General features: G+C 33.2%; 1 protein-coding gene and 1 pseudogene across 29 annotated transcripts in view; one reads left to right on the top strand and one right to left on the bottom strand.

Moving 5' to 3' along the window:
* The window catches only part of ADGRL3 (adhesion G protein-coupled receptor L3), a 571,254-nt gene that overhangs the window by 169,452 nt on the left and 376,445 nt on the right, over positions 1–25,357 (top strand). For 28 of the 29 annotated variants that reach the window (XM_065878047.1, XM_065878033.1, XM_065878042.1 and 25 more), the window contains one exon: positions 4,450–4,559. The exons of the other annotated variant lie outside the window; for it this stretch is intronic. In XM_065878047.1, coding sequence (XP_065734119.1) covers positions 4,450–4,559 — 110 coding nt within the window. The remainder of the gene's footprint in view (positions 1–4,449; positions 4,560–25,357) is intronic. 29 annotated transcript variants of the gene reach the window in all.
* On the bottom strand, positions 10,963–11,345 carry LOC136123649 (GTP-binding nuclear protein Ran-like; annotated as a pseudogene).

Below are 25,357 nucleotides of genomic sequence, written 5' to 3'. Positions count from 1 at the left end.
CAAATAAAGGAACTTCTTTGCCCCAGAGGTGACTTTTTCATTATCGTTCTTAACCAGTTTTGTTCTTATACTGCTATAAATCATATTGGAGTGAATAAGTTAGCATCAAATAATTCTGTATCTAATTTATAATCCTGTAATTATGTTTATCTTCCCTGGCAGTCATCATAAGACCTCTTTTTAAGTTAAACAATACTACTTTAAAATTAGTGCAAATAACTAATAGCATTCAACATATTACATAATATTTATTAAATAAACTTTATCAATAGATGGCAAATATACTTAAGTTGGAGCTTTGAATGTGGGTTGAATTAAAATGGCATGTTTTTGTGTTTCTTTTTTTCTTTTGGAATAGTCTATATATAAAGAAATACTCGTTTATCTTATTACTCCTTCCACCTTATGTTCAGATATTGATCTTTCTGATTGCTGCATTCCAATTTGAATTGAGAGGGCCTGGTTATGTAATGTTAAATTCAGAGCTTCCTTGGAATGCCTGATCCACACCACAACTGAATGAATCCTGGGCCAGTTAGATATTTCACAGCTGATCTTTACCTCATCAGATCATCATAGTACTCCTGACAACATATAAGAGTGAATTAAATTAGTTTCCCAGAGCGACCATGAGATGTATGACTCATACGCTCAGGAGACAATAGGATAGTGTTTTTCAGGTCACTGTTCTGGAGTCCAGTGACTATTATTTGACTACTGAGAGTCTGAAAAGTTATTCAACATCACCATACCTATTCCCTCCTCTGTGAAATTGGTACTAGTAACTTCATCTCAAAAGAAGTGACAAGTAAGATATATGTGAACATGTTTGATAAGTTTAAAGCGTTAGTATAAATCTCAAACTTATGGTATCCCGGGTAATGTACTTTGCATACAACTAATTTATTTGGCTTTCTTTTTAAAAAAAAACGTGAATCTGTTTTTTTCTGTTTCTACTCTTAATCCAAAGCATCTATGTGCTTGTCTGTGTGTCACTTCTTCTGTGTTGTAGGTTTCTCTCAAAAGACTCAGTCTATCTGGAATGAAGTGTTATTAACCCATCCCAAAGCAAATGACTGATGTTAATAATGATAACAATGTGGATAGTTACAGCAACAAATAGTATACCGTGTGCATTTATGTGATACTTTACAAATTTTTAATGCATTTTTATAAGCACGTCAACTCTGTGAGGTAGTAAAATAACTGACCTCTGTGTTATATATGTAAAAATCGAAACTCCAATAGATTCCTTTGAGAATTCTACCTGGTATTTGTTATTGTAATCTGCTTTTTTTTTTAATCAAATACTTTATTTGAAAATTGTCTATTGTTGGGGTAGAAAAATTTTATTGCATAAATTTTCCAATGAAAAAATAGTGAAACTTTTATGAAAAGTTGAAGCCTTAATGCTTTTATAAGATTATGGCATTTTTTTCTGTGGATATTAGTAGATTAGGATACATTTGACCATATCATTGTAGTCTTTTCTCATCCTTTACTATGGGTTTTAAGAATATCCTTAGTATCAGGGTTACTGAAAATCATTTTTTATATTTAAATTAAAAGTAAATATAAAGAAAAATCTGAGTGTAAAGCACATTGGAACATTCAATTATTTTATTTCCCTTTTATCATCAAGCATATTTAGGATGATTTACTTTTGACGACTTTGATATAATTATAAAAGTACTCTTACTGGTGTAAATTGATCAATAATCTTTAATCTAATATTAAGGTTAATTTAATTTTGACTCACAGCGACTGAAATCATAAAAAACAAGACAGACTTTTAAACTCCTGTTTTTGAAATGTAGCTAGTCTTTAAACAATCAATATTATATCTTATACAAAAATAATATTCCAGATGTTGCCTACCTTTTGATTTTTCAGTATCTTAATTTATAAAAAGCATTTGATATAGAAATCATAATAGAATGTAAATTATTTTGAAAAGTAAATGCTGTAAAGCATTGTTTTCTACAGAACAGTGATGACAATGATTGCAGTATATTATTTGTGTAGAATGTGTTGGTTTATATACCTCTTCACATACACTATCTCACCAGGTAGAAGGCTTTCTTGATTCTTCTTTGGTTAACATTAAGTAAGATATTTGGGACTCATTACAGTGTCTAATGTTTATAACAAATGTCGCTTATTTCGGTTTTTTTACATACACATAAATAGTATTTTTGCAAATTAAATAGTATATAATATGCAAATGATCAGTTCACATGTTTAGATAACTAAATGGATGGGTGGATGTGTCTAATGTCCATATTATATTTTAATATCTGATCTATACATATATAACCATATGAAATTCTTTTTGATTCAAGACAATTTTCTGTGAAACAAACACTTCCATAATTGTAAATTTTAACCTTTATGCCCTACTCAAAAATGACTAGTAATTTGGTTTGTTGATATCAAACATTGATTGTTTAAATAATAAAAGATTTGTAATTGCCCATTTACATCTGAAAATTGTAAGAATAAACACAGATTGTAAATTAATTTTATTATTATAAGAGCTGTAGTAATTAGAAAAAAGGACGATAGTAGGCAGTAAAACAACAGTAGGCCAAGAGACAAAACATAATATATATAATATGTGTATATATATTTATTTTAAACATTATAATTTAATTATTTGAGATCAGCAATAATATTATATTTACAAAATATTTAAATATCAAATTTTATAATGTATACTTTCATTTTTCATTATTTCTACTTTGAATGCATTTTTGATAATAGCTGATTGTTTCTGTAACAATTATGAATATAACTGAGTTTATATAGCTGCTCATTGTATAAAATCCTGAGATAGATTTATGAGTTTATTTTTTCAAGGCGTGATGTGAAAATTGTATTGCTTTAACTGCAAAAACATGTCTTTTAACTTGAGACAGCTTCCTCTTAAGGGTTTTCTATGTAATAGGAAAGTACTGCTATTTTTAAAAAGTGTCAATACACTAAAATATTTGCACTACCTATTTGTAATGCATGTTGAGGACAGCCACATTTACATTAATGTTATTATACAATTGTCTGATAATCATCTTTAGACACTAAATCTACACAAGAGAACTTTAGAACATGTTGACCCTCAGGATTAACTGTTATGCTAAACTGACTGATGAGAATGGAATATTGGCTTTTATTAATCTTCCACTGATAACATGAAATGTATTTTTCAGTTTAAGACATTTACTAATGAATCAATTTTAATTTAGGGACTAAATAAAATCCTCAGTAAGCCTGGCAAATGATAGCCTTGAGTAAACTCAAAGCATTTTCACTCTAAATCAAAATGAGTTCTGCCCTAAATGCTCCTTATCCAACTAGTAGCCTTGCAAGGATTCAGAGGTATTGGTCATATCAAAAAAGGAAGCATCTTTTTAAGAAAGGAAGGAAAGAAAGAAGGGAAGGAAAGAAGGAAGGAAGGAAGGGCGGAAAGAAAAAGAAAGAAGAAAGAAGGAAGGAAGAAAGGGAGGGAGGGAGGGAGAGGAAGGGAGGAAGGAAGGAAGGAAGGGAGGAACTCTATTGGGTCTAGAAAGTTTCGGAGTAAAATTTACTGTAAGGAGGCCATTCTGACCTTGAGTGTCTTTTTCAGAGTAGGAATCAATTTCATTATATGTATATTTATTTACCCTTGAGTAAATCTGCTAACCCAGATCTATTTAGCCCAATTGCCACAAAATATGCCTAGTTTGTGTTTCTGTTTCAATAGTGATGTCTGATTATTCTCTTTGGAGATTTAAAGTTATTCTAAATTATAGGATATTGGCATTTGTGAATAGCAATCTTTAAGGTTAGTGCCATTATTTGGCTGTACATGAGGAATATGAGTCCATTCTTAAAAATGGTTTTACTTATGGGATTAGTTTATTATTATATTAATTTATATAAATTAAATTTTTAGATATATTTTAATATTTAGAGTTTTTACTGATTTTATTTTTTAGGTTTGGCTAAAAGCATTTCAACACCATATGTTCATTGCCTATAAAATAAATAATATGATAATCAGTGAATTTATTTTACTGCTGCCTAAGTAAAGCTCTGTGGTTCTATTTTCTTAATTATTTTTTTTATAAGAGAGTGAGTTTTTCCTACCAAATCATCCTGTCTTCACATTGGCAATATCCTATGGGCCAGTTAATGTTGCTTAAGAAGTATTTAACTCCTAACTCAAAATCATGCTGTGTTCAATCAAATATTAAATTAGTTAATATGAATAAACTGAATGAATTTTTTAATGTCTAGTTTTTTTTTAGGTATACTGTAGATATTTCCTTAACAAGTCTAAAACCCTAAATTGACCAAAACCTTATTTAAATCTGTGTAATTAGGAACTAAAATAAAATTGGTATTGGTGTTAATAATGATTTACTATGTAGAAACTTATTATTTTTTTCTTTTCTTCTCTTTTGACTTCAGGTGCAATAACAGAACCCAGTGTGCAGTGGTGGCAGGTCCCGATGTTTTTCCAGATCCATGTCCGGGAACCTATAAATACCTTGAAGTGCAGTATGAATGTGTCCCTTACAGTATGTATATTCCTGTACTTTTCTTATAAAAAGGAAAGATATTAAGCTTTGTTTTGCATGCATTGACAACATAGTCTCTATGAAAACATAAAAATAATCACATAAATTATATTTAAAAACTGGCTAATTTTAACTTTTCAGGGTCTTACATTTTCCCCACCCTTGGAAGAATTAGGTGTTGCCTGCATGATCCTGCAGCATTTAATTTTGACTATATATTTTTGTATATCAGTATCTATTCTAAAGCTCTTTTCTTAATGCAAGAATATAAAATATTTAGAAAAGCGATGAAAGAGTGGTATGCCAGTACTATATCCCTCCAGGTCCAAGCAAACAGAAATGAAAGTGAATAATATACTTGTATATATAGTAGTATAGAAAATGATAAATCTTGAATTTGATAGGAACAATTATATCTAAGCTTCCTGTGCTGCCAAGATATCGAGAAGTAGAAATATATTCACCCAGAGAGAGCAGATTGGAAAGAAAATACAAGGATTACATGGACTAAAACACTCTGTAGAGAATGTATCTTTTACAGTCTCAAGAACTGTGTCTTTGCAACCTTTATGTCAGAAATGATATATACCAACAACTTTTCTTTTTTCTTCAGGAATAATGAAAAATCAAACAATCAAAAATGACCCTTTTTTTTTTTTGTGGTACGCGGGCCTCTCACTGTTGTGGCCTCTCCCGTTGCGGAGGACAGGCTCCGGACACGCAGGCCCAGCAGCCATGGCTCACGGGCCCTGCCGCTCCGCGGCATGTGGGTTCTTCCCGGACCGGGGCACGAACCCATGTCCCCTGCATCGGCAGGAGGACTCTCAACCACTGCGCCACCAGGGAAGCCCTTTCTTGACTTTTTTATCCAAAGGTAGAATCATCATCTCAAAAGATATTTTTGATCTGACTAGTTAATTATTCATGGGATACCTTAGTGAAGATCACTCAGGAAATCCTGTATTCTCGTATTACATATGCAGCTCATCCCAGAGGTAGAAAACTCCTCATAAACAAATCCCAGGTTCCGACTTCCCTTGATATCTCAGAAGAAACAAAGCATCTGGGGGTCAGCAAGTTTACTGTGTCAAGAGGTAGTTCTAGGTTTGCCTCATTGATGTTTATTTAAAAAGCAGCACATTGCTCATGAGCTGTAAGTGTGTGTACTCCAATAACAATAGAGAAATTTGGCCAGCAAGAAATGAATTGAAATTTAAAAGTAATAATGAAAGCAATCAAGAGAAAATTTCATTGTTCCTTTATTTACAGTGTGATTGAATAGAGAAAGTTTATCTAGGGAAGTTTTATAAGCTTACTTTCTTTGTTGTGAAAAAGCATAAGTGTATAGGTTTTATTGAAATCTCAATTGAGGTTATGCTTCTTATATTGTTATCTCCAGGAACCCTTCTATAAAAATATAAAGCTAAATGACCATTTATTGTTCATTAGTGATACTTTAAAGAAATAAAATTTGTAGTCCACTTTAGAACTGTGACAGTTATACTTAGGTTGCATAATAAGATCTTTGTGAAATATGTAGAATAGCTATTTCCAAAGGCATTTAAAAAATATATTAAATAAGGTATGCCTCATTTTTAAAGACAGTTTTAAGAAACTTACAATCATTGCAACATGAAAGCTGAAGAAGTTTTGTCAAATATTTTTTTCACAATTTTTAAAATTTAAAGAATTTCACAGTTCTTTCTTCAGTTTTCTGTATTTCTTCAGAGTTCCTTTAAGGATAACTACTCCAAATTCCTCTGCCAAACTCATTCTGAAAAATCATCTTAAATCATTTCAATATAGATAAGAACTTGCTCATACACTTTTGTATAAAAGGATTGTGGTTTACCACAGATTTTGTCTCTCATAAATTTTTAGAGTTGGGCAATTTGATTCCTGAATATCCTACATTTTCAGGTTTCTGGTAATCCTGAAAATGTACTGATTGCCTTAGAAGTATGTTCATATTATATTAAAATATTTAACTGATTGTTTCATTAAATAAGAATTATAAACACAGGTGCAACCACTTTCCAGTTTATACACAGTTTAATTTATATGATATAGTATAATTGCGTTTGTTTAAATTATCTTCAGTATGTTTCAGTTAAAAGTGTAATGCGTAACTGGAAACTCATTTAGAAAATTTAACATGAACTTAAAAGAAAATAATCCAAAAGAAAGTAAAAACCGTAAAATAAACTATAGTGACTCATTTGCAAGGTAAGCTGGTTTAGTAGAAAAATGGCCAGATATCAGGAAGCCTGGTTACTTAACAAAAATTCTGGATACTTTAGCCTCAGGTAAGCTATTAAAATTTTCTGGATCTCACCTTATAGACTTTCCCTCATCTATAGTACAGTAGTCCCCTGTTATGTGTGATTTCACTTTCCTTGGTTTCAGTTATCCATGGTCAACCTCAGTCTGAAAATATTAAATGGAACTTTCCAGAAATAAACAATTCATAAGTTTTAAATCATGTGCCATTCTGAGTAGCATGATGAAATATGCCATCCTACTCGAGACGTGAATCATCCCCCTGTTTAGTGTATCCACTATATATGCTACCCACTTGTTAGTCATCTGTAACACTTCAGCTGTCACACTATCATAGTGCTTGTGTTCAAGTAACCCATATTTTAATGGCCCCAAAACACAAGAGAAGTCATGCTGGAAATTTGGATATTTTCTTACTGTGCCTAATTTATAAATTAAACTTTATCATAGATATGTATGTATAGGAAGAAAAACAGTATATATAGGGTTTGGTGCTATCTGCAGTTTCAGGAATCCACTGTGCGTCTTAGAATGTACTCCCTGTGGATAAGGGGTGGGCTACTACAAGTTCTGATTTAGTTAATAATAAGCTCTTTTTCTTTTCTCCACCATAAAAACACACTGATTTTTCCATTGCTGAAAATATTCACTTATTAAAATAGCTTTCATTTATTAACATTTACTACATGGCTTATATGTTTACATACATTATTTTATTTACTTCTCACACTCTCCTCCCTGTTAGGTATGAGTGTCAGCACTTTACTGAAGAGGAAACATACTCAATAGCATTAGTAAAATGTTTCATGTAAAATGTAGAATAGCTAGGAAATGGCAGAGCCAAGAGTTGAGTTTGTCTGTAATACCTGTTCTTAAGGACGCAGCTATAGTTCTCCCCCTAGATTTTACCCTTTATATTTTCAAGAGTTATTCAGTGGTGTTCAATATTTAACTTTCATCAGTACAGTAAAAGTACATAGTGAAAGCAAATGCTTCAAGGGCCCGGACCCTTTTTCTTCTTTCTTTTGCTACTTACTTTTAAGAGGTTTGTATTCTTTTCTTAAAACAGCTGAATCACTGCAACTTTTATTTTCCCAAACACCTAATGAAGCTTTATGGCAAAGACTAATTTGTGCTATAAAAATACCACCGACAATTTAGAATGAGGCTCTTATCTAAGTAGTAACTTAAAAAGTTGTTTAAATTACCTGTATTATAGGAGAAAATCCTTGTACTTAATTAATATGCTTGTTAAAAGACCCTATTGTATTAGTAGCAGACAGACTTCATATTTAGGATTCAATATTAATATTTGAAAATTTTCTAACTGAACAACTGAATAAACAACCAAACAACAAATACTCTTAGGTTCTGTTTGTTATATAATTTAATAATATCCATTTTCATTTTGAATTTAAGATGACAAACTGCAGTGTATATGGTGATATACTTTGTTATGAATGTTTTCTTAATATTGATATGTGGAAAAATATTATTGATATTTTCTTTTTTTATATATGCCTTGTGTATATATGTTTCTATGGTAATATTTATTTTTAAGGTGATACTTTTTCATGGAAAATCTCGAAAGAAAATATAGAAATATAGAAAAATAAAAATATATAGAAAAACATCAATATTAATGATATATAAGTATATAAGAGGTAATATAGAAAAATTCAACAAAGTTTATTGTATCACACAGGAGAAGGAAAATTAAAAACATCTAAGATAAGCTTGCAATAATTTCTGCAGAGTTTTAGGAGTCAGTAAATTGGTGTATAAATGAACACTGAAATTTTTAAGAGGACTTTAACCTAAATCAACCAAATGGTGTGGCTTGTTTTGAAAAGATGACAGTGGGAAATAAAATAAGGAAAATTAGGAATTTTAAACAATTTAGTGAGGCTACTGAATTTGTCTTATACTCAGTTTTTTGAGTGTCTTGTACACAGTTTTTTCAAAATCACTAAAGTTGTATTTAATCTTTTCTTTCTACTGTCTGTAATTTCTTGTTTGGGTTCAACAGGTAGCCTGTTTTGGGGACAGTTGAATCAATACTTTTCTCTGTTCCTGTGACACCTTAGTTCCAGTATGACTTTTATAGCCTTTGCCTTTTCTTTTGAGGTTTGATTTTCCTCCTTCGTGATATTTCCTCCCTAGGAGATGACCCAAATATTCAAGAGGTTAAACCTCAGCATTTACCAATGCCACAGTTTTGTTTTTGCAGCTTCCTTCTTCTCACCCCACCCCATCACTTCTAGCCTGATTTGGGATGGAAATTTTGGCATCTTTAAGTAGAGCTTCCTTCATTTAGCCAGTTTACGGGGATGACTTGTGTTAGAACACAGTAAAACAACTAACCACCTATATAGAGTATTTCTGAGCAAAAAGTCTTTACTTTAGCTTTACTTTGTATCCTGCTGATAATTTGTCTTTTTTCCAAGGCATACAGTTTCACACACATTACACTCAAAAAGTGTTTGTCTTCTCTCACAGTCCAGCATTTCTCTTCAGTTCTTTGTTTCTTCTTTTTAAAAATACAAAGTACATATTACTTATTCAGTAATCTTCTCTGCTGGTAGATTTTCTTTGAAATAGACGGGGGAAGCACACAATTGGAGAGCCACTAGAAATGAGTGTTTGGTAGTGGGAAGCAGCCACATAGCACAGGGAGATCAGCTCGGTGCTTTGTGACCACCTAGAGGGGTGGGATAGGAAGGGTGGGAGGGAGGGAGACACAAGAGGGAAGAGATATAGGAACATATGTGTATGTATAACTGATTCACTTTGTTATAAAGCAGAAACTAACACACCATTGTAAAGCAATTATACTCTAATAAAGATGTAAAAAAAAAAAAAGAAATGAGTGTTTGGTTAAACCAATCTTATTTTATAGCACTTACAGACTTTCTCACCATTCATATTAACCATCTGAAGTTATGTATGTGATTGTCTTTATGGAAAGACATGCAAAACAAGTAATGTTGGAAATTAATATTTACAATTAATTATATAATCTGCTATTTTGTCTTTTTTTACTAAAAGAAAAAAGTACTATCTTTCAGCATTTAAAATGAACAAAAGCCTTTAAATATTTAGTTATAAATAACTAAATACATTTTGCAACTAATATTCAACTGAGTGCATATTTTAATATGTTCACACTTTGGCTCCTATTATGTAAATAAATAATTACATATTTTAAAACTCATGCTAAAATTAACCGATATGTTAAGTTTTAAAAATATCACAGAATGTCAAGATATAAATTGATTCCCAATGCCTCAGTACCTTTTCCAGTTTCTGATACATAGGAGACATTCAGTTAAGGCATATTGAATGATTGAAAGAAAAAAGGAAATATGGTCAAAATTTAATCCTCTAAAATCATTATGTTCATTGCTAAAATGATAAACAAAAGAAACTCTTGTTTACACACAAGACCTTATTAATTCAAAGGGAAGATCTATGGTAAAAAATATAGATTATATGAATTTTAGTTTTTCCAAATTGTTTGATGTTGTAATTGTATTCCTCAAGAATGCTAGAATGGTCCTAGCAACCAATTTGTTTTTCATATTATTCTTCTGTATGCCTCCATATAATGCATCAAGTATTGTCCCTTTATAAGAGGAATGTCAGTTATCTAAATTCTCCTTTTTAGAATGATAGTTATAACAAGAACAATAAAATTCTTCCTTTCTTTCTCCTTTTTCTTCCCACCAAAGTTTCTTTCTTTTTTCTTTTCTTTTCTTTTTTTTTTTAGATATTTGAAATACAATTTTATTCTGATTCTAAACAAAAAGGAATGGGAATGACAGTAACAAATAAGATTCCACCACTGAATATTGTGATGTGACTGTAGCAGTCTTATATTTGGAACTCAAGGAGGAAACAACTGTGTTCCAAAACACCTAAATATGTAGGTCCAAAAAAATGTTGTTTTTTTTTTAACTGCTACATTCACTCTGAAGCCCATTCATCTCCTTCAGCATCCCAAAGATTAAGCACATGTTCTGCTTAGCTATATAATAAAGTGGCAACCATGCTGCACCACTGATATCACAGGATAGTTGCCTATAAAACTAGACTTCTGATGCTGGACTCTAGCTTCACTTTCTCACAGGTCATCATCTTCATCCGGGAGGGCAGTTGGCTGAGCAACCTCTAGATCGTGCTCTTACTGCGCTGCCAACGCTGGGTCCATGATCACCTCTGGTGGGGCGAGAGCAGGCATGGCAATGAACTCCAAGTTAGGGTCTCCCATCAGTTTTCTAGCCAGAGGAAGGGCTTTTCAAAGTTGTAGTTACTTTTGGCAGAAATGTCATAGTACTGAAGATTCTTCTTTTGGTGGAAGACAATTGACTTTGACTTAACCTTTCTGTCCTTAATATCCACTTCGTTGCCACACAACAAGATGGGGATATTCTCACACACTGGTACCAGATCTCTATGCCAGTTAGGCACGTTCTTGTAAGTAACTCTCGATGTTACATCAAACATTATAATGGCACCCTGAGCTTGGATATAATAGCCATCTCTCAGTCCACCAAGTTTCTCCTGACCAGCTGTATCCCATACATTGAACTTAATATGTCCTCTGTTGGTATGGAACACAAGGGGATGGACCTCAACACCCAAGGTAGCTACATACTTCTACTCAAATTCACCAGTCAGATGACGTTTCACGAATGTAGTTTTACCAGTACCACCATCACCAACCAATGTAAGTTTGAACTGAAGTTGGGGTTCTCCTTGGGCAGCCACTGTGATGTTAACGCGGGCAGGGGCTGCGAGGGTGCGCCATGGCGACGGCGTCTGGGGCGCTGCTCCCCCGCCCGGCTCCCCCGGCCCCCAGGGCCAGGCTCATGCCTGCTCCAAGCGCAGACCGGACAGAGAGGAGACCCGCTTGGCGCAGAGGCCAGGGGCCAGTTTCTTTCTTAAATAGTTTCTACTTGACAGTATCTTGCACCTAACATATAATTCATAAAACTTTTTCGAGTGAATCAGTAATTACTTAATAGTTAATTTAAACTTTTATTGTATGTCCAAAATATGAAATATTCATAAAAATTGCTATTATAAGTTTGGAAAACAGGAAGCATAGGTGGACTATATACTTTCTTAGAAGTTTTCACCCTAAATTCTCTCCTGTTCTTGTCTAGCTGCTTCATATGTTTATGGAAATTATTCTCAACTAGTTTATATCATTTGCTTTCAAGACCTCCCTCTTTTATCTTCCTTTCATCACACAACGTCTATTGTAGACCAGGCACTATGCTAAACACTAGGTAGAATGCTAGGATAAAAATTCTGCCATAGAGGAGTTTAGCCAAATGAGGCTCAAGGTCCCCAAAGTTACACTGTTCCTAGCTCAGCAAAGCAACTGAGCACTTCATGTTAGCAGTGCACCTGGAAGACATGCCCATCCCATAGCGGCTGATGTTTGTAGGGGGTGTGTGGGGGTGTATATCTTCAGGGAAGGTTTTCTAGAGGAGATGACTCTTCAGCTGAATCTTAAAGAATGAGTAGACTTTAATGAGAAGGGCAATAATTTTTGGCAGATGGGACAATGTAAGATAAGTAACTGTTACCGTTAATATAAAACCAAAACACTTTGGTGTTTGCATGAAAAACAAAACACAGGAGTGACAGGAGATGAACCCATAGATGGGCAGGGTAGAAATCATGACTTACCTGTATGCTGGGATTCTTCTGAGCCCTAATATTCGTCACAGTGTGGAGCATAAAGATAATAAACTATTTTAATGTAATTAACTAATATATTAATAAGAAATACTTGTTTGAAGATCTGCAAAAAGCAATTTTGACTAATTTAAGTTGAAAAATGAAGCCTTTTGTGGCGGGAGGGAGGGTGGGAAATACAAAGTAATAGTTCCAGAATCAAAAGAAGAAAGGTGAAAAACAGGTCTGAAAAAATAAGATCCAGTGATCTAGTGAACAAGAGTTAGTGGACAGTCTCTTAAGTACTCTGCGTTTGGATGAATCAGTTACAAAAATGGTCCATCTGATCTAAGTCCTGTAGTGATCTGGGCTAGGACATCAGGACTGCATGAAACTAGAGCTGAGTAGTTGCTGCACCTTTTAAATAGGGTCTGCTCTTTGCTATTTCCTGTCATTTCCATTACTTATTTTATTGTACTTGGTTCATTATACTCTTAAAATATCTCCTGGCTTCTGAATATACTTAAATTTACAACTCTTGTTCTAGAGTTTGTATCTAGTCAATGCTAATAGGTGTAAAAGCACTCTAAATAGTTACTATATATATATATATTTTTTTTTTTTTTCAAAATATGTAGTATTAAGTTCTTGCACCAACAATAATTCTACCAATAGAAGTTTATCAGTACGTATTATGGGTTAATCAGTGTGTTAAGTGCTGGGGAAAAGTAGAGTTCCGCCTTATGGATCTGGTGGTCCCGTGGATAAGGCAAATAATAAACACATTAACCAATACATATAATTGTAAATGATAAAATGCAAGAAGAAAATAAACACAGTTGTACAATAGAAAGCAATAAAAGGGCTAGCTTATATAGGTGTGATAAAAGACTGCTCTCAAGAGAGGGTACTTGAAACCTGAAGAATGAGAATGAGACAGTCAGGCAAAGAGCCTGGGAAAGAGCTTTCAAAGCAGAGAGATCATTAGCTCCAAAAAGTGTGAGGTTGGGAAGAGGTTGGCTTGTCCTAATAACTGATAGAAAGTCAGTATGTTTGCAGTCAACATGGGGGAGAGTGACTTAGACCCAATCTAATTACCAACCAGCAATTAGTACTATTAATACCATTAATAATGAAGCAGCAATTTCTTTCAAGTTTCTAGGATTTATTAAGAATCAAAATATGTTTGCAGAATGAAATTTAATAAGGTGATATTTCCTTTAAAATATATATTTTTGAAAATATTACGTTGTACAATAACATAAAGGTAAACTTATATCAAATAAACCAAATATCAAATGGCATCGACAGCTAGAAAGAATAAATACATATATTTATAGTGGATTAATAATATGTAAGTGTACACATGATGCTAATTGTAAGGAAACAAGATGAATTGAGAGTATTAAAAAATTAATTGGATTGGCAAAGTTAGGAAAATATTTGATTTAGAAAGTAAAATATTATTACAGACATAAATAAAGTTGGGGGATTAGTTTACCCATGCTCACTTGGTTTATTTGAAATAGTAAGATTATAGAACTAATGCACTTAAACTTAATTCAAATAAATTTTTATAAGATCCTGAAATTGAATAGCATAAACACGTGAGGTTTAAAGAGACATGGAATATAACATTTTGTTTTTAAAATATACTGCATCTGTATGGGAAGAGAAGTAGTGAAAATGTGAAGGGTTTTTTTTTTCCCCAAAGTGTTCATTGCTAAAAAGCTCTTATAGCAAACTTGATGTGTGAGATCTAAAGAGTTAATTTTCCAGATAAAATTTTTCTAAATTCTTGTAAAATCAGTTGAAATACTATGAAAGAGCATTGTTAATTTTCTTGTATTATAGTCATTAATCTTATGAAGCTAGAAAAAAAGCAATAAATTTGCTTGGAAAGTACTTCATTCAGATTTTGCAATTTTAACATACTTCGTTAGAATGATTAGTTAGTATAGGGGAAAATCTACATAAACTTTAATGTTTTTGTTTTATTTTTGAGGAATTTCTCCAATGGTAGGAGATCACAATTCCTGTGAATGTTGTCAGTTTTTAAATTGCTTAAACTTTTTCAAAATCCTGCTATAAAACCCAAATTCTTTTACACAATTAAATACTTATATGGTAGGTTCATTAATGGTCCCTCAAAGAAATCCATAATATGTTATTATAAATGGCAAAGAGACTTTGCAGACTTGATTGAATTAAGGATCTTGAGTTGGAGAGATTATCCTGGATTATCCATGGAGACCCAATCTAATCATAAATATCCTTATAAAAAGGAGGCAAGAGGTTAATGTTCGAAACAGGAGCTATGACAACAGAAGCAGAGATTAGAGTGATGAACATTGAAGATGGAGGAAGGGGCCACTAGCCAAGGAATGCAGGTATCCTCTAAGAAGCTGGAAAGAGCAAGGACATAAATGTTCCCTAGAGCATCCAGAATGAGCACAACTCTGCTGACCTCTTAATTTTAGCCCTTAAGACCCATTTTGAACTTCTGACAATTTGTGTTGTTTAAAACCACTAAGTTTGTGGTAATTTGTTATAGCAGCAGTAGAATACTAATACAACTTGCTATAATATTTTTTTCTGAAATGATTAATATAGTTTAAAAATTCATTTTTTTACTTAGGACATGGAGTAGTAAAGACATAGTTTTGTTTTCTAAATAAAGATTATGGTGTATTTCTGTAACAATATTTTTAAAATGTAAACATAGAAACCTTCCCTGTCATGGATTGGCTAGATGTGGGATGCACAGCATGTTGTTATAGACAAAAGTCATTTTAATTCTATAAATATACAAAACCCAAGGCAAACTGAAGTCAAGTTAGTGTTTAGTAAAATCAGTTTTACTGTATTACACCTATCTACTATTTATATGAGGCAGCAGAAATAGTGAATGGGTAAATAAGTGGTTGATTATAAATATATGAGCTAGATGGACAGGATGAATAAATGTAGTGAATTTCTGTTTAAATTTTCTTATACTTCAAACAAACAGGAAAATTTCACAATAACTGACTTGTAATACTTGAATTAAATCCGTATTTATGGACTTCCAGTTCTACTCTGTATGTACTAATTTAATTTAGTTTTATCAGCCCTTAATGAAAACCTACTTGTTTCTTAAAACATTGCACAATGTCTACATGCCCCCTATAATATAAATATGACTGTTTTCTAACTTCCAGGAAACAATAATCTTCTCATTATTCTGTAATCCTTAGAGTAATCATATCAACATAGAATCAGACAGGGAAGGAACTAATATTGCTTAGTTTTTGTTTTGTTTTATTTGTTAATTTTTTAACATCTTTATTAGAGTATAATTGGTTTACAATGGTGTGTTAGTTTCTGCTTTATAACAAAGTGAATGAGTTACACATATACATATGTCCCCATATCTCTTCCCTCTTGCATCTCCCTCCCTCCCACTGTCCCTATCCCACCCCTCTAGGTGGTCACAAAGCACCGAGCTGATCTCCCTGTGCTATGCGGCTGCTTCCCACTAACTATTTTACATTTGGTAGTGTATATATGTCCATGCCACTCTCTCACTTTGTCACAGTTTACCCTTCCCCCTCCCCATATCCTCAAGTCCATTCTCTAGTAGGTCTGTGTCTTTATTCCCATCTTGCTCCTAGCTTCTTCTGACCATTTTCTTTTTTTTTTAGATTCCATATATATGTGTTAGCATACGGTATTTGTTTTTCTCTTTCTGACTTACTTCACTCTGTATAACAGTCTCTAGGTCTATCCACCTCACTACAAATAACTCAGTTTCGTTCCTTTTTATGACTGAATAATGTTCCATTGTATATATGTGCCACATCTTCTTTATCCATTCATCTGTTGATGGACACTTAGGTTGCTTCCATGTCCTGGCTATTGTGAATAGAGCTACAATGAACATTTTGGTACATGACTCTTTTTGAATGATGGTTTTCTCAGGGTATATGCCCAGGAGTGGGATTGCTGGGTCGTTTGGTAGTTCTATTTTTAGTTTCTTAAGGAACCTCCATACTGTTCTCCATAGTGGCTGTATCAATTTACATTCCCACCAACAGTGCAAGAGGGTTCCCTTTTCTCCACACCCTCTTCAGCATTTATTGTTTTTAGATTCTTTGATGATGGCCATTCTGACCGGTGAGAGGTTTTACCTCATTGTAGTTTTGATTTGCATTTCTCTAATGATTAATGATGTTGAGCATTCTTTCATGTGTTTGTTGGCAATCTGTATATCTTCTTTGGAGAAATATCTATTTAGGTCTTCTGCCCATTTTTGGATTGGGCTGTTTGTTTTTTTGATATTGAGCTGCATGAGTTGCTTGTATGTTTTGGAGATTATTACTTTGTCAGTTGCTTCATTTGCAAATATTTTCTTCCATTTTGAGGGCTGTCTTTTCATCTTGTTTATGTTTTCCTTTGCTGTGCAAAAGCTTTTAAGTTTCATTAGGTCCCATTTATTTATTTTTGTTTTTATTTCCATTTCTCTAGGAGGTGGGTCAAAAAGGATCTTGCTGTGATTTATGTCATAGAGTGTTCTGCCTGTGTTTTCCTCTAAGGGTTTGATGGTGTCTGGCCTTACAGCTTAGTTTTTATTAATATATTTTATAAATATATTTCCTCCTCTCTGTGCTAACTGCTTTCTACTTCAATTAAAACAGAAACCAATGCAGAATAGAATAGTAAGTGATATGGAGACAAACGTTAAGTGGCTGTTTTCAGGTATTCTTCGTGGCAATGATATATTTCTAATTATTACTTAGGCAGGTGGCAGGTCCTATCACATTTTCCCTATTTTTGCCTTATCAAGTTCTCTCAAGCATAAGAGCATAACATAGTGGTTAAGAGTAAGAGCCTTAGAATTTATGTTCTGATTTTGCTAATTAATAGCTGTTTTCTAGTGAAGTTGTTTTACTCCTCTGTGAATGAGTCTCTTCACATAGAAAATAGGGATGACAATTCACACAGTGTCTATGAAAATTAAAATCAAATATATGTAAAAAGGTTGTACAGTGATGGCCATGTTAGAAATTCTCAGTATATCATAGCTATTAAAATTAATATGGCTCTGGCATCTCATCCATTTCTGAAGTTTTTTGACGATCAATACTATCATGTAGTGGGGCTTAGAATTATGTTATGCTGTTAACTTATCCCAGGGAGCCCCAGGCATCATAGAGTTATAGCCTTCTCTTTTGCTCTTGACTATTGGTATAATTTCACAGATAAGACTTTTGTCTTAGTTCCTCATTTTTTATTTCAGATCACCTCTGGATTTTTAGTCTTTCTCAGAGCTAGTTACAAAGGCATCTGTCATCTGATTTAGTTCTTGAACCAGTTCTCTTTTATGGGGTTGCTCTCTTTCGCCTAAAAGTGATACTAAGACACATCAAGCAAGCAGATTTTCTGAACCTACCCTCAGCTCAGTTGTCTCTGTGGGTTCTTTTATCACGTATTTCCTGCTCTGCGTCCCCTTCGGACTTAACCTGCTGGTACTAGAAATTGCATGAATCACACCCAAGCTTGCTATGGAGTTTGAGCATTGTGTCTTTTAGTTTCATACTGTCCTCACTGATGTTAGCTTTTAGTACTAGATTATTTACCTCCAGACCCATTTCTCCCCATAGATAACAAAAGATAAAGAGGTGTCAATGTCCTCAAATACCTCCAGGTGGAGCCTGGCCATGTTCATTTATTTCATTCAACAAATATTGGTTCAGCCTTTATCATATGAGTTTTCATATACTGGATCTAGGATCCACTGGATCTATACTGTTCACAGTGGAATTTAATCATAAAGCAAACTAAACCTATCTGTTAGTTTTTTTTGTATGTGAACAACCTAAGACTCAGAATAAGTGAAATAGTTAATGATTATATAGTTATAACTCATTGACACCTAATTGTAAGTTGAATTGTCAATCCATCATCCTACTCTGTTTCTTTAAATTTCAGAATAGGTTTCTATAGCCTAGAGACAGAAGCAGTGATTAAGGCATAGCCTCAAAAATATAAAAGATTCAAATATATCCCCTTTAGTTGATATTTGTCATTCTAATTCAGTTCCTCATTTTAATTCACATTCTTCCAGGAAGATTTCAAAATTCAAAATGGCCCTCATGTGACTACTGGATTATTTTGTCTTTGTTTGCCTTCAGTATAGCCTGTAATTAATACAATTACATACATACAATAGCATATTGAGTTATCAAAAAACCCAACTTTCTCAATCTTATGAAAGAACAGTCTTTTCTGTACATACAGCTAGATTTCAAGCCTCATGGCCTTTCTCATAAATTTATTTCAAAATTGCCTGGAGAAAGCCAGTAAGTGAACATTTTTGGGGTGTGCAATTTGCTTTTATGTTCACTATAAGCTAACTATTTACTTTTGGAAGCCTTTGTCAGATATGTATCCAAATTTCTGTGGCAAATCCTTTCTCGTTTTAGTTTTTAAAGCAGCTTGAAATAAGTTCAGTACTCAGTTGAATTGAGATTTCATAGTTGCTAAAAACCATCTGCAGTTAAAAACAAACAAACAAAAAACCCAGCTAATGTACTTATGGAGAAAATAGGAGAATGCATATCTCTCAAAAGGCAGAACACAGGATTTCCTTTAATGTGATTTTTCTTGACTTGTTCTCTCCCCTATTTTTCTTATACTTAGAGAAATCTTTGCTGTTAAGTTTATCAAGACAACAGGGAGGGCTCAGAAGGAAGATCATATTCAAATTTGTTGGAAATAAAATGCATTTATTTCTACAACAATGCTTTCTTTTTTTTTTTCTTCTGTATTCATTCTGATTGCTCAGGCACCAATAGAACTGGTAGCTGGCTACTTGTGTGTATCAGAATCTAACAGAAATTGTTCTTATGGCCATATTTCAGTTTTATCCTGATCTGTTACTTATCGAGCTATCTACCCAGACTCATCAAGGCTTAACTTCAAGAAAAATGCTTTCCTAGTAAAAGAATATTATTGGGGAGATTATCAAGGCAAAGCTCTAAGAACTCCTGATTCTACTTTATCATGCACTCACTAATACTCATATTAAATGTTTTCAAATATCAAGCTCAGATCTCATAAATTATGAATGACTGCCCTGCAACAGATGGCATGTGTTATTCTTTTTAAGAATGAGTGATAAGTGTAAAGTGAAAAACATAAGCTATTCTTTGTCTTTAGGACTGGCAATCCTTCTGTCATTTATCAATGATGGCCTACATTTGTGAATAACACTGTTTCTAATACAAAATTCAAGAGTTTATGATGAGTTATATTACTTGACTGAATCTCACCAGCTGCTGCTCCTTGGGGGTATCAGATGGTATTTTCTAAAATGTTGAAATACCTTATCTTTATCATCAGGCAGTAGCTTGAACACTGGAGGAGCTGTTCACTAAAAATCCCGTTTATCATTGGTTCTAAAAGTGCTCAAGATTCAGACCTAATAGGGACCAACCTACAAAGGCCATTTTATTTTACCTAAGTAATGGAAAGCCAGAATCTTTTTTTGCCTCATTGACGGATAATAGAGACGAAGAGTCTCATTGTGTACCAGAAATATCCAAATGAATCTAATGCTTTAGAAATATGATTTACCTCTTCAATGTAAGCACTACATCAAAGTTATTTTGACTCTTCAAATAACTAATACACACATCAGAATTAAAATAGTTTGTGGCATGTAATTAGTGCTTGATAAAAGTTTGGTATTATTTTAGTCTTTCATACAATATGGATAGAGTGTTTAGCCTATTGTTGAAAACACTAAATAATGAAATTCTGAATACCAAGCTATAAATAATATTGCACATTCCCGATTTAGGCTCTTGAGAGCCCACCTGGGTGTGTTTTTAAGAGTTAAAATTCTGACAGGGACTAGTATTTATCTATCTTCGAATCCTTTCAGTAGATTGTCGACTTTTACAGAAACTCAAGTCCAATTTTATATTAGTGATGGTTGCCAGGTAACCATTTGATGCAAATAATTCATTAAACATTTAGCAGTTCGTTCTCTGATTGGAGTGGAAACTGGAGTGACTTAGAAGCTGACGGCCCAGGAAATGATTGAGAAAGAATATCTTAGAGTGTTTAATAAAAATAAACTATAATTCCTCTACTTGATTTTCTTCCTCTTTGTCAAAATTAAAATATAAAGAAGAAAAATTGCTGGAGAAAAATGAGGGCTTTTTTTTCCCCCCTAATAATAGATATTGTTCTCTGAGCAAGTACCAAGTGCTAACACTATGCTAAATACTTTGTATCCAATATCATTTTATCCTCATAGCAGTTTATTTATGTTGTATAATTCCCATTTTAAAAATAAGGAACACAAGAATATAAATTAAGTCCTTAGTTTGTCCAAATTCCCATGCCTAGTAGATTGGTGGGGAGAGAGGGTGGGTATTTGAATACAGGTCCCTTTGACTCATGTGATTTTGTTCATTTTGTTAAAGGCTGGTAAAAATATCTTCTTGTCTGAGAATTGAGAAGCCTAACCAGCTACCTTTTACAGAATATTTTACTACCCTGTAGCCTGATGCCTAAAAATTAGAGTTGTGTGTGCTGAAGTTAGCTTGACTTGAGAAGAATTTCTGTCAGGAGGCAGGAATCATTGGTAGGAACCTGTGTTAATACAAGGAGGGAGAAAAACTGCAGTTAGTGAGTGGGGTGATCACTGTCACTGATTCTGTAAGTCTTGCTCTGAACTGAATCTGATTTATAATCCTTTGTTGCTGTCAATAATTGTTAAACTTTTGCATTAGTTTTCTACTGCTGCTATATCACAACATGGTGATAATTTTATTCTCTTACAGGTGTAGAGGTCAGAAGTCTAAAATAAGGGTATTTGTAGGAGTCTGTTCCTTTTGGAGGAATCTGATTCCTTGACTTTTCCATCTTCTAAAAGCCACATGCATTCTATGGCTTGTGACCCCTTCATCCATCATCAAGGCACATCACTCTAACCTCTACTTCTGTCCTCAGGTCTCTTCTCTGACATTGAATCCCTTGCCTTTCTTTCATAAAGACTCATCATGGGCTCACCTAGATGATTCAGGATTATCTTAATATCTCAAAATCCTTAACTTAATCACATCCATAAAAGTTCACTTTATGATGAAAGGTAAAACATTCACAGGTTCTGGGGATTAGGGCATGGACGATTGAGGAGGGGTCATTATTCAGCCTTCTACAAATTTGTTTTAATTAAAGTGTGAATTTTTATTTTAAAAAGAGTACAGTTCAGTATAGAACACATGTGAAGTTCTATTGCTCTGTTTCTTAAAGACCAAGTATACCTGATTATTGAGTATCAACAATTGCAGAATGCTCATAGTATCAATATCTAGGAGAAAATGGGCAGTCCATGGCTAATTTAAGACTGATGGATTACATTGAAACCAATCCACTTGCCTTTTTTCTTCTACAATAAAATGTCTTTTATTCTGGTTACATAAATAAAGAATAAATGATCAAATAATAAAAATATTACAAAAATATAAAGGAAGATGAAAGTAAAGATTACTTCAGTTTCTTTAACTGGAGATAAATTCAACTAACTTTGTAATTATCATTATTTTAGGCATTGCTTTATGCATATATACACACATGCATGATTTTACAAGGATGGAAGTTATATATATATATATATACACACACACACACACACACACACATATAAGCACACACATATATATATAAACATACAATTTAGTGTATGTTCTTGACAGTTCTTTCTATACTCAGGTATCCTTTGGAGATTTTTACATGAATATAGATTTATATATGTGTGTGTCTGGGTGTGTGTGTATGGGATCATATCATACATGCATCTTGCTTTTCTCATTATATGATGTCTTGTGAAGTTAGCCAGAGTCAGCTGGTATAACTTTGATTCTTTTTAAGGGCTTTATAATATTTCATGGGTTGATGTAGACAATGTATTCAGTCATTCCCCTATTGATGGAAATTTTTATTTTGCTTCATATGTGATAAGATGAATGATCTTTACCAGTAAGATGATCTCGGTTGGTTTACTAAGAATCATTTGTGTTATCTTACTTTTCAAACAGCAGTGAGACACTTTCAAGCTGAATGGGATTGAACCTGTGACTTTTAATTCTCCACCAAAATGACTGACCCAACATCACTGACAAATCTTAACGTTTGCTAACGTTTGAGGCATGTGTTCTATGAATCTGTATAGTCGCTTGATTTGGAGAGTTTTCATTAAATAAACTTTAGAAGTATCTGTGACAGGTAGTGCAACTACCTTAATCAAAATACCTATGGCAAGAGAACCAAAATAACTTTGAACTACTCAGAAACAGAGGGACTACACATATGAACTAATTTCTGTAGTGACACAAGGCTGGGAGGGTTTTTTTTTTGTTTTTGTTTCTTAACTTAATGATATTCCTTAAGCATTTAGTAGCTACCTCCTCGCCATCTTTTTCCTCCACCGATTTACTGGTAACATTTTATCAAAAACCATCTGAAACTTTCTTTTGAGTCAAACTTTATTTTCTCAGAACTTATTCTTCAATATCTCTGCAGTAGTTGTGACTATTTACTATCTCCTCCTTTACTAAGCTCTTCCTCTGACTTATGTGAAAATATTATCTTTTACATAATATCTAATCCCATCCTCTCAGTTTTCTTCTTAATTCGTTTTGGCATCCCTTTCCTTCCCTCGTCTCTACACTTCTTTTGTCCCTCTCTATTTTTCAACCTCCATATAAAGAACTGTACAATCAAGGTACTTGTTGAGTTTCGTTTGCCTTCTATCTGTTAGTCATTCGGTCTGTCTGTCTACCTGTCTCTCTCTCTCTCTCTCACACACACACGGAGAACTGTTTTTAAATTTTGAAGAACCGTCACCAGTTCAATCTCATACTACAATTATTATTTTAGTTTGTTGAATTTCTTATACTTTGAAGAATTCAATGACCCCAATCCTTCCACAAACACGTAGTGGGTAGCTTCAGTGTGTTCTTGACTATTCATGGAAAAATGTGAGTTCTTTTCTTGAAAATTAACATGCTCCAATCCTTTTGCTCCTTAGCGATTTCTTCGTGTCCCAAAACTATTGTATAATTTCATTTTTTATAAAACTTCCCTGTGTGAAAGTAATTTAGAACTCAGGGAAAAATGCCAAAATCCATGAACGAAAGTACTTAAAGTTAAGGACAGTTTTTTTTTTCTCTTTTATTCTTAGTCTTGTGAGGCTTAATTATCTTCACTTTTGTGAAAAGAAAAGCAATAATTGGAATAATAACAGAAAATGTATCCTTTTGTTTTGCGCTCTTCTATTATCATACTTTAACTCAATATTACCACTGTTTATTTAGTTTCTTACATAAAGTAACCAGATTAACCTTTAAACTGCCATGTTCACTTTTCTAAAGCTTCAAAGGAAATGGATCACTTTAGTTCCAACCGAAATGTATTCTATTTTTAATGAGAGTTTTAGGCAAACCAAAGATTTAGCATGCCAGAATTCTAACTGGCATGCCTAAAGCTTATAATGTTATACCCTTAAATTGAGTATTATTAAATCACCAAGAAGGTTCACAGTGGTAGAATAAAGATTATGTTAAGTCTGAGATTAAGCTGTCACATCAGAGTAATTTGATTTTAAGTCTGGCTCCATCACCTCCATAAGTAGTCATATCCATGACAGAGACAAAGTTCATCCAATATGAGTTCTCACTGCAGATGAAGTATTGATGTTTTCATGTTACTTTTGTCAGTCAATAAGGTTAAAAGGATAAAGTTTATTTAGTTTTTAACATTGCCTTCTTGAAGTCAAATGTCTAATTAAATTTTCAAAAATTTGGCAAGAAAGGACTGGTCATGTCAGCTTTTTTCAGCTTGTTTTTTTTTTTTTTTTTTTTTTTTAAACAGGAGAAGAAGAAACACATTTTAATTTATGTGTATGGGGGTCTCATAGATATAGGACCTAAGAATTGGCCAAAGCAGGAAGCTTTTATATTTTTTAGACAAAGAAACAATACATTTGTGAAGAGTGGACAGGACAAAGAAAGATAGCCTTTGGGTGCTTAAGAGAAGAATCTAAACAGAGTTTGGGCTTAGGGTAGTAAATTAAAGAGGTAACAAGGTTTGTTTACGCAGCCTTCTTGGCCCCAAATTCCCTATCCCTGGTGATAAGAGTGTCCTACTTCCAGATGCAGGGAGTGTACCTGTCATATGAGAGATTTATTTCCTGCTTTAGGGAGACAGAAAGGAGAGACAAACTGTCCCTCTTGCATTGGTTCTTTTTTTTTTACTAACTTTTTTTTTATTCAAACAGAAAGTTACAAAAATTATAATTATCCTCATTCAGCTTGATATTGAATAGCATATTGTGAAATTTGATAGAGACTATCTACAGTAACATGAAACAGATACACTTGGAGTCTACTTAGAAGAGAATCAGGAGGTCCAAATTCTTTTTCAAGGTAGTTAATAACTTCTAAGAGTCTCCTAATGCTAAAAGTTTGAATTACATCTGCAAGTTTTAAGTATGATATCCATTTTCTAACTGGCTTAGTAATATGTAGTATTCTGTTTCTTCAGATATTGAGCAAAAAGTATATATATTATGTAATTCACAAAATTGTTTCTGAACCAAGAGATGATAATGACTTCAAAACAGTATGTCTTCTACATTTTATTTCTAATCCAGGCACCTATCATATAATCATCTCATCTGTCTAGCCCTTTTGAAAATGTATAGTTGCTTTTTTAATATGCTGATGACATATACAAAGAAGAAAAAAATAGAAATTTAATTTATGAAAAATGTGGCC

This window comes from Phocoena phocoena, chromosome 5 (genome assembly GCF_963924675.1).
Source record: "Phocoena phocoena chromosome 5, mPhoPho1.1, whole genome shotgun sequence".
In the NCBI taxonomy this organism is placed as follows: domain Eukaryota; kingdom Metazoa; phylum Chordata; class Mammalia; order Artiodactyla; family Phocoenidae; genus Phocoena; species Phocoena phocoena.
This window is presented reverse-complemented; position numbering and strand designations above follow the sequence as displayed.